Source organism: Lucilia cuprina, chromosome 4, assembly GCF_022045245.1.
Source record: "Lucilia cuprina isolate Lc7/37 chromosome 4, ASM2204524v1, whole genome shotgun sequence".
In the NCBI taxonomy this organism is placed as follows: Eukaryota; Metazoa; Arthropoda; class Insecta; order Diptera; family Calliphoridae; genus Lucilia; species Lucilia cuprina.
Genome location: NC_060952.1, coordinates 76,879,895 through 76,896,977, shown reverse-complemented (window position 1 = coordinate 76,896,977; position 17,083 = coordinate 76,879,895). Strand labels below are relative to the sequence as shown.

Sequence of the window (17,083 nt, the reverse complement as noted above, 5' to 3'; positions counted from 1 at the left end):
TGTTTAAGATGAAACGTGCACAATATATAAAATTGGAAAAAGTCTTTATGTTACAAAAAAACACTTAAAGATATTAATATACATACATATATAAATATACTACATAAGTATGTACTTATTAAAATCATAAGTGAAATTATTAGGGTAATGCTTCGACATAATGGCAAAATTGATTTAACTGAATTATCAAGGCAATGACAACGCAATATAATTACATCATCGTCATCATACATATTTTGATTTCCAAACTTAATATTTTGAACATAACAACAATCTCTGACACCAATACTTTTAACGTATCATTCTACTTCAGTTCTCGCTCAGTTCTAGTTCAGTTCTAGTTCAGTTCTAGTTCAGTTCTAGTTCAGTTCTAGTTCAGTTCTAGTTCAGTTCTAGTTCAGTTCTAGTTCAGTTCTAGTTCAGTTCTAGTTCTGTTCTAGTTCTGTACTAGTTCTGTTCTAGTTCTGTTCTAGTTCTGTTCTAGTTCTGTTCTAGTTCTGTTCTAGTTCTGTTCTAGTTCTGATCCAGTTCTGTTCTAGTTCTGTTCTAGTTCTGTTCTAGTTCTCTTCTAGTAATGTTCTAGTTCAGTTCTAGTTCAGTTCTAGTTCAATTCTAGTTCAGTTCTAGTTCAGTTCTAGTTCAGTTCTAGTTCAGTTCTAGTTCAGTTCTAGTTCAGTTCTAGTTCAGTTCTAGTTCAGTTCTAGTTCAGATCTAGTTCAGAGTTCTAGTTCTGTTTTAGTTTAATTCTAGTTCTGTTCTAGTTCTGTTCTAGTTCTGTTCTAGTTCTGTTCTAGTTCTGTTCTAGTTCTGTTCTAGTTCTAGTTCTGTTCTAGTTCTGTTCTAGTTCTGTTCTAGTTCTGTTCTAGTTCTGTTCTAGTTCTGTTCTAGTTCCGTTCTAGTTCTGTTCTAGTTCTGTTCTAGTTCTGTTCTAGTTCTGTTCTAGTTCTGTTCTAGTTCTGTTCTAGTTCTGTTCTAGTTCTGTTCTAGTTCTGTTCTAGTTCTGTTCTAGTTCAGATCTATTCTAATTCTGTCTAGTTCTGTTCTAGTTCAGATCTATTCTAATTCTGTCTAGTTCTGTTCTAGTTCCGTTATAGTTCTGTTCCAGTTCTGTTCTAGTTCTGTTCTATATTTTAAATAAACCACAACGTCTGACTCCCATGCCACCTTATTACTTAACCTTTAAAGGATTCATATTTTCCATAAATGTTAAAAAATGTAACATTATTAAACTAATTACTGTATGTAAGTAGTTGAAAAAACAACTTCGCAGTATTAACCAAAGCAATTAAGAATTATTTATGATACCATAGAAAAATTAAAATTAAAATAAAATAATTTAAGTCACAAGTTGATACTCGTGCTTATAAAACCACATGACTTTATTTTTGTAAAAACGTATTTAAGTACAAAAAAATTATATTTTAAGATAACAATTAAAACTAATTAACATAAATCAAATTAACAACTTTACAGCTGCTTAAAAGGATAAACGAAAAATGAAACAATTAAAAAGATGCAAATACTTATTTTCGTATCACCAAAATCTGCACTTTGACCTTAATAATTTTCTTTTAAGTATTAATCCGTGTTATAATTCACAGACGCTTTATAGTTCATTAGTTCTTATCAAATGCTCAAGGTTTTTTTTTTGGTTTATTTCTTCCAAATCTTATTTGTGCAACTTAATATGAGTTTTAAGAAAAATAATGTTGCTTAGCAATTTGCTATTTATTGAACCTTTAATCATTTTCTTAATTTTGTAAGAATCATTTTTTGTAATTAGCTTATATTATGGACATTTATGAACAAGAGTTATGACACTTACTGACACTCAAAAATAAAAAATAATTATTTTAGGTTTTTGTCATTTAACATTAGCAAAAGCTATGGTGTTTTGAGCACAACAACTGACCACTAGATCTAAGTTCGAATCCTTCCATGCTATTTTTTAGTAAAGCAAAAAAATAGAAAATTTTGGATTTTCCGTTATATTAAATTTTTGTAATTTTTGGTATTTTCTCATTAAAATAGTACTTTTTGCATTTAATATTATTTTTAAACTAAATGCATTGAAATTGCTCAAATGCATTGCAATTTATAAAAACACATATATATCATTAACATTTCAAGATTTGAACTTGACAAATTTATACAAAAAAGAATACATACGCATATAAATAGAACGAAAAACTTTTTATACTAAAAAGGAAATCTTAATTAATGTGAGTTTCTTTTATATTTCTCATTCAACACCCTCATCATTCGATATCAGTAGCAACTACATACAACAATGATAATTTGGATTTAAATAAAATGCAATTTATATTCTTAAAAAAATAAACTAAAAAAATAAATATTTTAAATCGTTTTCTTTGTTGTTTTGTTATTAATCTTTTTAGTAATTCTTTTTGTTGTTAATAATATTAAATTTATTTATTTAACAACAATGAAATATGAGTCGTTGGTATGTGAAATTTATTTAATAAATTCATCACAATTGATGTATAATATAATTTGATTTATGTTGTTGCTGCTGGTGGTGTTTTGCTGTTATTAATAAAATTATATAACTTAGGGATGGAAGTCTCTAGTTCTGTTCTAGTTCTTTTCTAGCTCTGTTCTAGTTCTGTTCTAGTAATGTTCTAGTTCTAGTTCTGTTCTAGTTCTGTTCTAGTTCTGTTCTAGTTCTGTTCTAGTTCTGTTCTAGTTCTGTTCTAGTTCTGTTCTAGTTCTGTTCTAGTTCTGTTCTAGTTCTGTTCTAGTTCTGTTCTAGTTCTGTTCTAGTTCTGTTCTAGTTCTGTTCTAGTTCTGTTCTAGTTCTGTTCTAGTTCTGTTCTAGTTCTGTTCTAGTTCTGTTCTAGTTCTGTTCTAGTTCTGTTTTAGTTCTGTTCTAGTTCTGTTCTAGTTCTGTTCTAGTTCTGTTCTAGTTCTGTTCTAGTTTCTGTTCTAGTTCTGTTCTAGTTCTGTTCTAATTCTGTTCTAGTTCTGTTCTAGTTCTGTTCTAGTTCTGTTCTAGTTCTGTTCTAGTTCTGTTCTAGTTCTGTTCTAGTTCTGTTCTAGTTCTGTTCTAGTTCTGTTCTAGTTCTGTTCTAGTTCTAGTTCTAGTTCTAGTTCTGTTCTGTTCTAGTTCTGTTCTAGTTCTGTTCTAGTTCTGTTCTAGTTCTGTTCTAGTTCTGTTCTAGTTCTGTTCTAGTTCTGTTCTAGTTTTGTTCTAGTTCTGTTCTACTTCTGTTCTAGTTCTGTTCTAGTTCTGTTTTAGTTCAATTCTAGTTCTGTTCTAGTTCTGTTCTAGTTCTGTTCTAGTTCTGTTCTAGTTCTGTTCTAGTTCTGTTCTAGTTCTGTTCTAGTTCTGTTCTAGTTCTGTTCTAGTTCTGTTCTAGTTCTGTTCTAGTTCTGTTCTAGTTCTGTTCTAGTTCTGTTCTAGTTCTGTTCTAGTTCTGTTCTAGTTCTGTTCTAGTTCTGTTCTAGTTCTGTTCTAGTTCTGTTCTAGTTCTGTTCTAGTTCTGTTCTAGTTCTGTTCTAGTTCTGTTCTAGTTCTGTTCTAGTTCTGTTCTAGTTCTGTTCTAGTTCTGTTCTAGTTCTGTTCTAGTTCTGTTCTAGTTCTGTTCTAGTTCTGTTCTAGTTCTGTTCTAGTTCTGTTCTAGTTCTGTTCTAGTTCTGTTCTAGTTCTGTTCTAGTTCTGTTCTAGTTCTGTTCTAGTTCTGTTCTAGTTCTGTTCTAGTTCTGTTCTAGTTCTGTTCTAGTTCTGTTCTAGTTCTGTTCTAGTTCTGTTCTAGTTCTGTTCTAGTTCTGTTCTAGTTCTGTTCTAGTTCTGTTCTAGTTCTGTTCTAGTTCTGTTCTAGTTCTGTTCTAGTTCTGTTCTAGTTCTGTTCTAGTTCTGTTCTAGTTCTGTTCTAGTTCTGTTCTAGTTCTGTTCTAGTTCTGTTCTAGTTCTGTTCTAGTTCTGTTCTAGTTCTGTTCTATATCTGTTCTAGTTCTGTTCTAGTTCTGTTCTAGTTCTGTTCTAGTTCTGTTCTAGTTCTGTTCTAATTCTGTTCTAGTTCTGTTCTAGTTCTGTTCTAGTTCTGTTCTAGTTCTGTTCTAGTTCTGTTCTAGTTCTGTTCTAGTTCTGTTCTAGTTCTGTTCTAGTTCTGTTTAGTTCTGTTTTAGTTCTGTTCTAGTTCTGTTCTAGTTCTGTTCTAGTTCTGTTCTAGTTCTGTTCTAGTTCTGTTCTAGTTCTGTTCTAGTTCTGTTCTAGTTCTAGTTCTGTTCTAGTTCTGTTCTAGTTCTGTTCTAGTTCTAGTTCTGTTCTAGTTCTTTTCTAGTTCTTTTCTAGTTCTGTTCTAGTTCTGTTCTAGTTCTAGTTCTGTTCTAGTTCTGTTCTAGTTCTGTTCTAGTTCTGTTCTAGTTCTGTTCTAGTTCTGTTCTAGTTCTGTTCTAGTTCTGTTCTAGTTCTGTTCTAGTTCTGTTCTAGTTCTGTTCTAGTTCTGTTCTAGTTCTGTTCTAGTTCTGTTCTAGTTCTGTTCTAGTTCTGTTCTAGTTCTGTTCTAGTTCTGTTCTAGTTCTGTTCTAGTTCTGTTCTAGTTCTGTTCTAGTTCTGTTCTAGTTCTGTTCTAGTTCTGTTCTAGATCTGTTCTAGTTCTGTTCTAGTTCTGTTCTAGTTCTGTTCTATTTCTGTTCTAGTTCTGTTATAGTTCTGTTCTAGTTCTGTTCTAGTTCTGTTCTAGTTCTGTTCTAGTTCTGTTCTAGTTCTGTTCTAGTTCTGTTCTAGTTCTGTTCTAGTTCTGTTCTAGTTCTGTTCTAGTTCTGTTCTAGTTCTGTTCTAGTTCTGTTCTAGTTCTGTTCTAGTTCTGTTCTAGTTATGTTCTAGTTCTGTTCTAGTTCTGTTCTAGTTCTGTTTTAGTTCTGTTCTAGTTCTGTTCTAGTTCTGTTCTAGTAATGTTCTAGTTCTGTTCCATTTTTCCTGAAAATAATTATGAAGATGTCTCTATACAAACATTTATTAAATTAAATCTTTTATTTATGTATTTTAAATTTAAAACCTGATTTTATTTAGCCATTATTATTTTACTGGCCGAAATGTGTGCTTTTTTCGAAAACTAGTGTTACATGCAGCAATTTAAAAAAAAAGATACCTATAAAGACATCCATTCTATTTTTAATTGATCGAGCTAAGGTATTGTATTTGGATTTTATATGGATTTGTATAATCAATAGAGGTGTTAACTAGTTGTCGGAATTATGAGTGATCTACATGTTTGTTATAAAAAGAGAAGTATGCTACTTGTCAAGTGTTAACAGTATTGTGCTATTTTAAATATATTATCTTGGCCACGGAATAGATATTACTTTAATTTAATTAGTTAAATTAATGTTAAGTTAAAACTGTCCTTTTTTGATTTTAATTAGTATTCAATATACATACATACATATGTATGTATATTGAATAGTCTAGTCTATAGTCTAGTCTATAGTCTAGTCTATAGTATAGTCTATAGTGTAGTCTATAGTCTAGTCTATAGTCTAGTCTACAGCCTAGTCTATAGTCTAGTCTATAGTCTAGTCTACAGTATTGTCTATAGTCTAGCCTATAGTCTAGTCTATAGTCTAGTCTATAGTCTAGTCTATAGTCTAGTCTATAGTCTAGTCTATAGTCTAGTCTATAGTCTAGTCTATAGTCTAGTCTATAGTCTAGTCTATAGTCTAGTCTATAGTCTAGTCTATAGTCTAGTCTATAGTCTAGTCTATAGTCTAGTCTATAGTCTAGTCTATAGTCTAGTCTATAGTCTAGTCTATAGTCTAGTCTATAGTCTAGTCTATAGTCTAGTCTATAGTCTAGTCTATAGTCTAGTCTATAGTCTAGTCTATAGTCTAGTCTTTAGTCTAGTCTATAGTCTAGTCTATAGTCTAGTCTATAGTCTAGTCTATAGTCTAGTCTATAGTCTAGTCTATAGTCTAGTCTATAGTCTAGTCTATAGTCTAGTCTATAGTCTAGTCTATAGTCTAGTCTATAGTCTAGTCTATAGTCTAGTCTATAGTCTAGTCTATAGTCTAGTCTATAGTCTAGTCTATAGTCTAGTCTATAGTCTAGTCTATAGTCTAGTCTATAGTCTAGTCTAGTCTTTAGTCTAGTCTATAGTCTAGTCTAGTCTTTAGTCTAGTCTATAGTCTAGTCTATAGTCTAGTCTATAGTCTAGTCTATAGTCTAGTCTATAGTCTAGTCTATAGTCTAGTCTATAGTCTAGTCTATAGTCTAGTCTATAGTCTAGTCTAGTCTATAGTCTAGTCTATAGTCTAGTCTAGTCTATAGTCTAGTCTATAGTCTAGTCTATAGTCTAGTCTATAGTCTAGTCTATAGTCTAGTCTATAGTCTAGTCTATAGTCTAGTCTATAGTCTAGTCTTTAGTCTAGTCTATAGTCTAGTCTATAGTCTAGTCTATAGTCTAGTCTATAGTCTAGTCTATAGTCTAGTCTATAGTCTAGTCTATAGTCTAGTCTATAGTCTAGTCTATAGTCTAGTCTATAGTCTAGTCTATAGTCTAGTCTATAGTCTAGTCTATAGTCTAGTCTATAGTCTAGTCTATAGTCTAGTCTATAGTCTAGTCTATAGTCTAGTCTATAGTCTAGTCTATAGTCTAGTCTATAGTCTAGTCTATAGTCTAGTCTATAGTCTAGTTATAGTCTAGTCTATAGTCTAGTCTATAGTCTAGTCTATAGTCTAGTCTATAGTCTAGTCTATAGTCTAGTCTATAGTCTAGTCTATAGTCTAGTCTATAGTCTAGTCTATAGTCTAGTCTATAGTCTAGTCTATAGTCTAGTCTATAGTCTAGTCTATAGTCTAGTCTATAGTCTAGTCTATAGTATTGTCTATAGTCTAGTCTATAGTCTAGTCTATAGTCTATAGTCTAGTCTATAGTCTAGTCTATAGTCTAGTCTATAGTCTAGTCTATAGTCTAGTCTATAGTCTAGTCTATAGTCTAGTCTATAGTCTAGTCTATAGTCTAGTCTATAGTCTAGTCTATAGTCTAGTCTATAGTCTAGTCTATAGTCTAGTCTATAGTCTAGTCTATAGTATCTAGTCTATAGTCTAGTCTATAGTCTAGTCTATAGTCTAGTCTATAGTCTAGTCTATAGTCTAGTCTATAGTCTAGTCTATAGTCTATATTATAGTCTAGTCTATAGTCTAGTCTATAGTCTAGTCTATAGTCTAGTCTATAGTCTAGTCTATAGTCTAGTCTATAGTCTAGTCTATAGTCTAGTCTATAGTCTAGTCTATAGTCTAGTCTATAGTCTAGTCTATAGTCTATAGTCTAGTCTATAGTCTAGTTTATAGTCTAGTCTATAGTTTAGTCTATAGTCTAGTCTATAGTCTAGTCTATAGTCTAGTCTTTAGTCTAGTCTATAGTCTAGTCTATAGTCTAGTCTATAGTCTAGTCTATAGTCTAGTCTATAGTCTAGTCTATAGTCTAGTCTATAGTCTAGTCTATAGTCTAGTCTATAGTCTAGTCTATAGTCTAGTCTTTAGTCTAGTCTATAGTCTAGTCTATAGTCTAGTCTAGTCTAGTCTAGTCTAGTCTATAGTCTAGTCTATAGTCTAGTCTATAGTCTAGTCTATAGTCTAGTCTATAGTCTAGTCTATAGTCTAGTCTATAGTCTAGTCTATAGTCTAGTCTATAGTCTAGTCTATAGTCTAGTCTATAGTCTAGTCTATAGTCTAGTCTATAGTCTAGTCTATAGTCTAGTCTATAGTCTAGTCTATAGTCTAGTCTATAGTCTAGTCTATAGTCTAGTCTATAGTCTAGTCTAGTCTATAGTCTAGTCTATAGTCTAGTCTATAGTCTAGTCTATAGTCTAGTCTATAGTCTAGTCTATAGTCTAGTCTATAGTCTAGTCTATAGTCTAGTCTATAGTCTAGTCTATATTCTAGTCTATAGTCTAGTCTATAGTCTAGTCTGTAGTCTAGTCTATAGTCTAGTCTATAGTCCAGTCTATAGTCTAGTCTATAGTCTAGTCTATAGTCTAGTCTATATTCTAGTCTATAGTCTAGTCTATAGCCTAGTCTATAGTCTAGTCTATAGTCTAGTCTATAGTCTTGTCTATAGCCTAGTCTATAGTCTAGTCTATAGTCTAGTCTATAGCCTAGTCTATAGTCTAGTCTATAGTCTAGTCTATAGTTTAGTTTATAGACTAGTCTATAGTCTAGACTATAGACTAGACTCTAGACTAGACTATAGAGTAGACTATAGAGTAGGCTATAGCCTAGTCTATAGTCTAATCTATAGTCTAGTCTATAGTCCAGTCTATAGTCTAGTCTATAGTCCAGTCTAGTCTATAATCTGGTCTATAATCTAGTCTATAGTAAGTTATTGAAGCATAATATAGAGTACAAAAAGTACTACAGACTTCAAACACTGCTGGAAAGAAATGATTACCCTAATACTTCCTGACTTAATTAGTATTCAGTACCTGTTGTCTACTATCTTAATTGTTTTCATGAGGATTATATCAATTGTGTATTTAATATATATTGTAAATAAAACAAGTTAATATATAATTTGAATCTTCTTAGTGTTTTTTTACAAAATAAAAAATGATTTAGTTGTTTTCCATTTCCTCAGCAAAAAATGCAGATTATAGCATGGCCAAGTGATAACTAGTTCTGTAGCTAATGCAATAATGAACTAAATAAATATTAAGCTGTCTTTTATTGTTGGTAAAAAGTATGTGCATATCACATTTGTCTACCTTCTAATTTTAATGTTTCAATTTACAACTGCAATATTATTGATGTATTAACGCTATCTTTCCCTCATACAAGGTAAACACTTTACATGCTGAAAAAAATCATTTAAAAACTACAAACAGTAAAATAAGATAAATGAAATGATTCATTACAAAACCAATAAGTGCAACACGCCAATTATTCTACCAAAAACACTTCAAAAACAAAAATAAACAACACAGATATTTTTATAAGAAAACGAATATTTTTTTCTATCTCACATAAATAAAAATAATACAAAATCGAAAAATTCCCCTTAGTAAATATATTTTCTGTAAACGTAAAAGCCACACACACCCAATTTAAATAAATAATGGCTAATAAAAATTGGAAGCAACAAAAAAATCGAATTAAGGCCCCCTTAGTCAATACAAATCATTTAAAGTGTGATTTTTTTCTTAACTAATAATTGGAAATTAACAAAAATAAAATGCATAATTTATAATGCAATTAACGTAGAAATTCGAATTTTAGCATCGCTCTTAACTGGTTAAACTAGGTCACTTAGAAAAGATATATAAATGTTAAGAAAATAAACACTTACCTTGTTATCGGTCCCGGTGATTCACTAACCGCCTTAATGGATCTTCTTAAATGTCTATGGAATGTGCCAAGTATTGATTCTTTACGTTGTATACTGACATTTTTCTCTTCGCCACTTCTTGTGAATTTCGTTAAACATTCTGTGGCGCCATCTTTGCCCGTCTCCATGCTTACCAAATCTCCCGTACTAACTTTTCTTGCCGTCAGCGCCGTCGCTGTCGTCGTCGTTGTATTTGTGCTGTCGATCAGATCACCGGTTAGGGGACTTGTTTCCTTAGAGTTTTGTAAATTTTGTACATCGCTTATAAGACTATTATCGTTTTTATTGGACATTTTAACAATCACAGCACCTTTTCCTGTACTATCTTTATCGTCGAGCAGCTTCGTCCAAGCATGCTCTCCCATATTTTCCGATTTATCTACAATCATATTTTTGTAGTTTATGTCGTTTTATTATTTTGCTGACGTTTGATTTTTTCTCTCTTTCTTTATTATTTATAATTAAAATATTTAATTATTTATTTATTTTTCACTTTATTTTTGTATTATTATTTTTAAGGGGAGAGTTTAGCTTTTTTTGTTAAAATATCATGTGTCTGATATTAAATTTATATTAAAAATTTCCAGTTTTATTGATTTTAAAACAATCATCGAGTTTAATTTAGATCTGTAAATGAAAATTAAAAATTTGTTTCTGAATTTTTCTTTAAAACATCTTAACTAAATCACTGGTTAAGTTATACTAAGTTTTTTTTGTTAAATCTATTATTTACTTTTTAATGACCAACCGTCGAGGTTAGTTAGTTCTTGAGATAATCGGGACATTATCTATTTTATTGTTTTAACATTTGATATCTTATTTGTCGTAGAAAAATATGAAAATATAAGAAATATATAAATAATCAAATACAATTAGATGATTGATTTCAAAAACACTTGAAATACAATTTTAAAGTATTAGGGGGGTTTGGCTTATTTATATTGTTACAAATAACCAGCTATATCTGTTGTTGTAACAGCTTAAACTATAAAATTTTTAATCCGGGGAATCTGAATTTAGGCCCAAGCCAAAAAATTGGGCTACTTCAATAGGGTTAGTCAATTGGGCTAAGTAAAGTAGGGTGGGCTGGGCTGGGCTGGTCTGTTGAATATGTGGTGGGTATTATGGGGACTCTGCCCACATGCTGGGCATATATTGGGGATGGCACGGTCTAAACGGGATCAGTAGGCATTGAGCCTGTTGCTCCATCCCGATCTCAGTTGTGCCAGAGCAACTCTTGTTTTACGCGGCAGGTTCTTCTCAATTTCTGCAACAGGCGTATAAGAACGACTTAGGCCTTTAGACCTATAAGCACGACATACGAATTCCGATCTAAGGAATCATGCACAACCTTCGTATACCCGAACGTCCTTCCTGTCATGCCTCGGGGGAGCATCCAACTGTGTGATGTTAAAGCTGGGATGACTCCTCCAGTGACATCCCAGGAGGAACTGTTCAGTCAGCATTACATTATCTTCCTTGACTGGGAGGACCTTCGTTTCCTCGTGTAGGTGGTGCTCTAAGGTTATTTGCATGCAGCCCGCTACAGTCCTTAGGGCAGCATTTTGCCAGCTTTGAATATTTTTCCACTGGGTATCACTCAGCGAGGGAGACCACCCTGGAGCAGCATAATAAACCACTGACTGGCCAATTTTTTTATAAATAGCCAACAAGGTTTCTTTGCCCATTCCTCAAGTGCTGCCGGCTAGTGATTTGAGGATCCTGTTTCTACTTCGCAATCTTTGCGTAATTGTAGTGACATGCGCTGAGGAGGTAAACAGGCTGTCTAAGGCTCCGAAAAATATTGAGAACTCTTGCCTTATATCTTCTCCAAGTAACTAATATTATATATTTAATAAGAGGTGCTACGCCATATATATCGATAGTTCCTTCGAGACACTGTGAAGTAAGCGTTTTATTCATATTGGAGTTACCATGCCCACTTTTGCTAGTCCCTCCATTTTTTCGAAAATATTCATATGGAAACTTTAGCTACTTGTAAAAAATTTTAGCAGTCTAGCTCTTATAGCCTTTGAGATATTCATATTGTAGTATTTACTTTATATAGGAGAAGATATTTCGCCCACTATTAATGGTCCGCCCATTTTCGTTCATAATTTTCTTACATAAAGAAAAGATACTTGTACAAGATAAGGGAACTTTAGATGTTATACTACTAAAGATATGCCAAATTCATTATTTACTTTATATGGGAGCTGCCACTCCTACTAACATTATTGCGCCCATTTTTATTCCAAATACTTAAACTTATACGAAAGTTATTTGTACAAAATTTGAACACTATAGCTGTAGCGGTTGTGGTTTATCGTGTATAGGCATTCTGATATCATTAGTAGACGTGGAATGAGCTAAGCCCACTACTTTTAGTTCGCCAATTTTTACTCTAATCTTTGTGGAAACATTGAAGAGTCTGAATAATGTAATTTCGGTAATGTTCGATTATTAATAATTGTTAAGAATGTGGGCGTGGCACCTAGCTAGGTTACGATGCTCATATGAACACACGCTCATTGCAGTATATAAGATCAGTGTCTTTGGTTGAAATAGAATTAACGAAATCCAGACTAATAGACAAATAACTACTAACAAGCGATCCCGGATCAAAATAAAGTCAAAAAACTTCGAGTTCTACATGAAGATTGTTGTCGAATTCAACAAGATCTTTCAAAATCATTAGAAGCTACACAAGGAGCAATTTCAAAACATTTGCGAGCAGCAGGATTCATTCAAAAAACGCGAAAATTGTATAACATTCCCTGAAATACGATTTTACTGGTCCGAATCATTGATTGCGATTAAATTTGGATCACGACCAACCAGCCTAATCAACTATAAATCTAAAATCTCCCTAATGAAATGCGCTATATTTGATGGCACCAAAAGTTCGTCCGTACTAGAATCTAGCCAGACCACAAATCTGTGTCGAATGTTAATGATCCATTTGAAGAGACCATTGTCCGACAACGATCGATCACATGTTGCAATTTTTGTTAAAATCTATTAGGAAAAAGTGGTGTCACTTTAGAACATGGTATCCAAATATCCCCACATGTTACAAGTCTTGTTTAAATCTATTAAGAAAGAAGTGACCCGTTCGATTAACATTTACGATCAATGCAGAACTCTGTCAGGAATAGGTTTCACTTAAAAACATAGAAAACATAGAGGTTTCATCGTGCAGTTCACAGATTGTACATAATCTCTATACATTTTTGCAATTATGAGCTGTTGATCATAAGTCCAAAGTTTCCTGTATAAAGTACTGTTAGTAATCATAGGCCACCCTTTGTTAAGCGTTATAAAGATTTTTGGCTGAGTCCAGATATTGACTTTCAGTGACGAAGAAAATTCAGATTCAACGTAAGAACCACATTTTTCCCTAATGTGGGGTGCAAAAAAATCCTTAGTGGATATTCCTTTCTCGAAATTCTTAGTGGTCCGGTCCGGTTTACCGGTGGAAGAGTAGTTTTTAACTAATCTTAACAAATTAATCTAAACGAAACCTCCCTAATAATTGCTATTTTCTAACAACAACAGCATGTTTCAAAAACTCACTCAAATAACAAATAATTTTATTTTAAAATCAAACAATTTGAAATTCAAGATCAATCAATTTAAGCGACTCTCTACTCAATGTCTACTGATACTAATAAAAAAACAACTACTAGACTAGAGAAGTAGACGTCTTATCAAATTTATAAATATTTTTTTGTATAAAACTAATGAAACATTAATTTCAAGTCGAAATAAATAAGTTTTTTTTTTTTGTTTTTAAAATCACAAAACTTATTTCAAAGATTATTTTCCTCTAGAAGTGAGACCCAAACAAATTGTTTCGTTTGTCTGAGATTTTTTTTGGTTCAAATTTTATGCGTAATTTAAACGTCACAAATTTAAATGTGGTGGACAATGTTGTTGTAGCTGGTTTTAAAGAATCTGTTTTTTGTTTTATACCCCACTCATTGTCTTTATATGCACAATGGGTTTGCTTTATTTAAACAAAAGCGAAGATATATTATAGTTTATACATACATACGTATATATAAAGGATGGATGGTTAAAAAAAATGAAGTAAATAAACAAAGAATTTGTAAAGTAGCTGATATTAAAGAGCTAAGTAAATAAATATTATAAATTCTATTAAATACGTAGGTTATATGATAATTTTTAGGATTTGTAAAAATATTTTAAATAACTTATTTTTAATAACACCCATCTAATGGGAGTTTTTGGAATTTTATTCGCTTTTATTCGTTTTACGGCCTGACCTTTAAAAAAAGTACTTTATTAAATAGAACAATTGTATTAGATTGATCTTTTTTGAAATTTTATCCTTTAAGGCCTGATCTGTTCTTTTAACGTAATTAAAATACAATGTCAAATAACTTAAACCCAAACAAAACTTAAAAAAAAAATCAATTAAAACAATATTTCACTGAACGACATTAATAGGACCAATATTTTACAATCTCCACAAAAAATATAAAGGAATTCAATTCAATAGCACATAGTCTAGTCTATAGTCTAGACTATATACTAAGTCTAGTCTATATTCTAGTCTATAGTATAGTCTAGTCTATAGTCAAGACTATATACTAAGTCTAGTCTGTATTCTAGTCTATAGCCTAGACTATAGTCTAGTCTACAGTCTATAGACTAAGTCTAGTCTATAGTCTAGTCTATAGTCTAGTCTATAGTCTAGTCTATAGTCTAGTCTATAGTCTAGTCTATAGTCTAGTCTATAGTCTAGTCTATAGTCTAGTCTATAGTCTAGTCTATTGTCTATAGTCTAGTCTATAGTCTAGTCCATAGTCTAGTCTATAGTATAGTCTTTAGTCTAGTCTATAGTCTAGCCTATAGTCTAGTCTATAGTATAGTCTATATTCTAGTCTATAGTCTAGTCTATAGTCTAGTTTATATTCTAGTCTATAGTCTAGTCTATAGTCTAGTCTATAGTCTAGTCTATAGTCTAGTCTACAGTCTAGTCTATAGTCTAGTCTATAGTCTAGTCTAGTCTATAGTCTAGTCTAAAGTCTAGTCTATTGTATAGTCTAGTCTAAAGCCTCTATTCTACAGAGTCTATAATATAGTCTAGTCTGTAATATGGTCTATAGTACAGTCTTTAGTAAACTCTATAATAAAGTCCACTATATAGTCTATAGTCTCGTCTATATTCTAGCCTATAGTCTTGTCTATATTCTAGTCTTTTGTCTAGCGTAAAATCTAGTCCAGTCTATAGTCCAGTCCATGGTCCAGTCTATTGTTTATTCTATTATCGAGTCTATAGTACAGTCTATGTGAAATACTTTTGTTTTGATTTACACAGAAATTATTCGGAAAAGTATGTCGTATCTTGCCCTAAATTTTCCTTGAAAACTCCTTGAAATGTCGTATCTACAGAAGAGGATTGATCCATATTTAAACTTTTCCTTATACACATATATTCATTTTCTTAGAAGCTTTCCCATTCCGATTTTTTTAACATTTTTATAGATGCCACTAAATGCTAAAAAGGATAATGCTCTGCGATATCCTTCAAAAACAAATTCTTAATTTTTCATCAAAAATTATCAATACACGTCACGTGGAGTCCATAAAAACTCCATCGGTTTAATTTTGTGCGTGAAAAGTTTAAAAATATCAATAATAATAATAATGTTATACAAAACAGACCAATTTTAGAGGAACTTTTCAGTTTTATAAAGATAGGTCTGTAATAGTCCCTATTCCCCATATATGATATCCTTTAAAAACTGCAACTTTAAGGCTTATAACATTTTAAGTAAAATTTAAACTTTTAAAAAGACACAAAAAAACCCAAAGCACATGAATTAAAATGTATTCTTGATTTGAAGTCTTTTTTTATAGATATCTCACTCGCGTCTAATTTGGGACTTTAAGAAAATTGTATAAGATCTCTTCTGAGCAAATAAAAAAGTTGGTTAATAACATTTTTGGAAACAATTAAGAAATAACTCTCTGAACTCTATTGGACAATTTTTGCTGGGATTAATAGGTAAAAAGTTACACTGATTTGAATAAAACCCTGTATGAAAAATGTGTCCAACTTCAACTCCCACTAAATGCGACATTTCTTGACCGTATACCAATTTGCTCAGAATTACTTTCTGAGTCGATTTAGCTATTGCCGTCGGTCTGTGTGTGTATGTTCATCTAATATTTATAATATTAAACACATACACTTCTTTTGATCCAAGGACGAACGCTTTTGAAAGTATTTGAAATCGGCAAATCGACAAGCTCTCATACAACCGTGCCACTCGACTTTTAGCTGCATAGTTAGGTTAAATGTTGTAGTATGTCAACAAAAATCTGCAAAACTTTGTTTTATAGAAGTTTAAATGATTTTTGTAATTATCGGGCCTCAATAGATCCTAGCCGCCAGAAAATGTCTTGAAGGTCAAAATTTACTTATAAACATTAAGTACACGATGAAAATCGGCATAAATATCCTAAATGCAGGTGCAAAATTCCTCTACTAAAATTTATAAGGAAAGGACCATATTTTTTGGAAATATTTATTTTTCTAATAATTTAATTATAACATTTTTTCATAAAAACTAAGTTCCTTAACTTACTTTTCTCTGTGTTAAATTATAATCCAAGAAAGAAATGCCTTATTTCAATATCTGGTAATTTGAGGTATATCCAAATATGAAATTGTAATTAGTTGATTTTTATATAGGAAAACAATTTTATTTAAATTATTATGGAAAACTTGTTAACAACACTTGGATTATTTTTATTTATTTAATTAAATTTTGTTTAGAATATTTTTTTTAGATTTGTATTTTTCTATTATTTTGCCAGGTTTTATGAATATTAAATTAAATAATAAACTTTATGCCAGAAACAAACAATATTCTTATCTTTATTTAGACAATAATATTTTCACTTTTTTTACACATATGTATATTTATTTATATATATATATAAAAATGATTAGCAGAAAACAACATTAATAAAAAAAACACTTTGTTTTATTTATTGTATAATTTTGTTTTTTTTTATTAATATTTTTATAATAATAAAATTTTCAACAGATAAAAAAATCAACTCTGAACAGCATGTAATAATCTGTGATGGAAGTGATGAAAATGCTTAATGGAAAAATTATTATTATTTTTTTTTATTTAAAATTTTTAATATTTTTTGTTTATTTTTTTTAATATAAATTAAAGGTTATTTTATTAATTTATAATTGTTAAGATAACTTTTTTAATTTTTTTTACAAAATTATGTTTTTTATATACTTTTCTATAAATTTTTGTACTTCACTTAATTTTGAAATATTTTTTAATTGTTGTAATTATTTAAAAAAACGCCAACATTCGTTTTCAAAATTCTTTCGTTGCTTAAGAAGAAAAAAACATGTTGTTCTACTTTAATTTACTTTGTTGTTAATAATTGTTGTTTTTTAAATTTAATCCATAATAATTTGTTTATTTTTAACAAATTTAACATTAAATAAGGTAATTTGTTTTAAGCCACTATATTTATAAAAAATTTGTTGCGGTTTTCTACATTAAAACACGCGCGTTTCCATTCAAAAAAAAAATCGCGTTTAAAATTTAAAATAAACGTTTTTTTTACATTATATCGTTTGAATTTATTCCAAAAATAAAATTAACAGCCGGTTTGGTTGCCTTCCTGTTCGAATATAAGGCTGTGACTGACTGTAACATTTTAATTCACTG

At 30.8% G+C, this 17,083-nt stretch overlaps 1 protein-coding gene across 1 annotated transcript in view; it reads right to left on the bottom strand.

Moving 5' to 3' along the window:
* Positions 1-16,349, bottom strand: part of LOC111677568 (G protein-activated inward rectifier potassium channel 3) — a 65,819-nt gene extending 49,470 nt beyond the window's left edge. Inside the window, exons 1-2 of the mRNA XM_046949241.1 lie at positions 15,965-16,349; positions 9,306-9,971 (exon numbers count right to left, since the gene is read on the bottom strand). Of these exons, the coding sequence (XP_046805197.1) occupies positions 9,306-9,733 (428 nt within the window). The 5' untranslated portion in view covers positions 9,734-9,971; positions 15,965-16,349. The remainder of the gene's footprint in view (positions 1-9,305; positions 9,972-15,964) is intronic.
* Between the last annotated feature and the right edge of the window lie 734 nt (positions 16,350-17,083).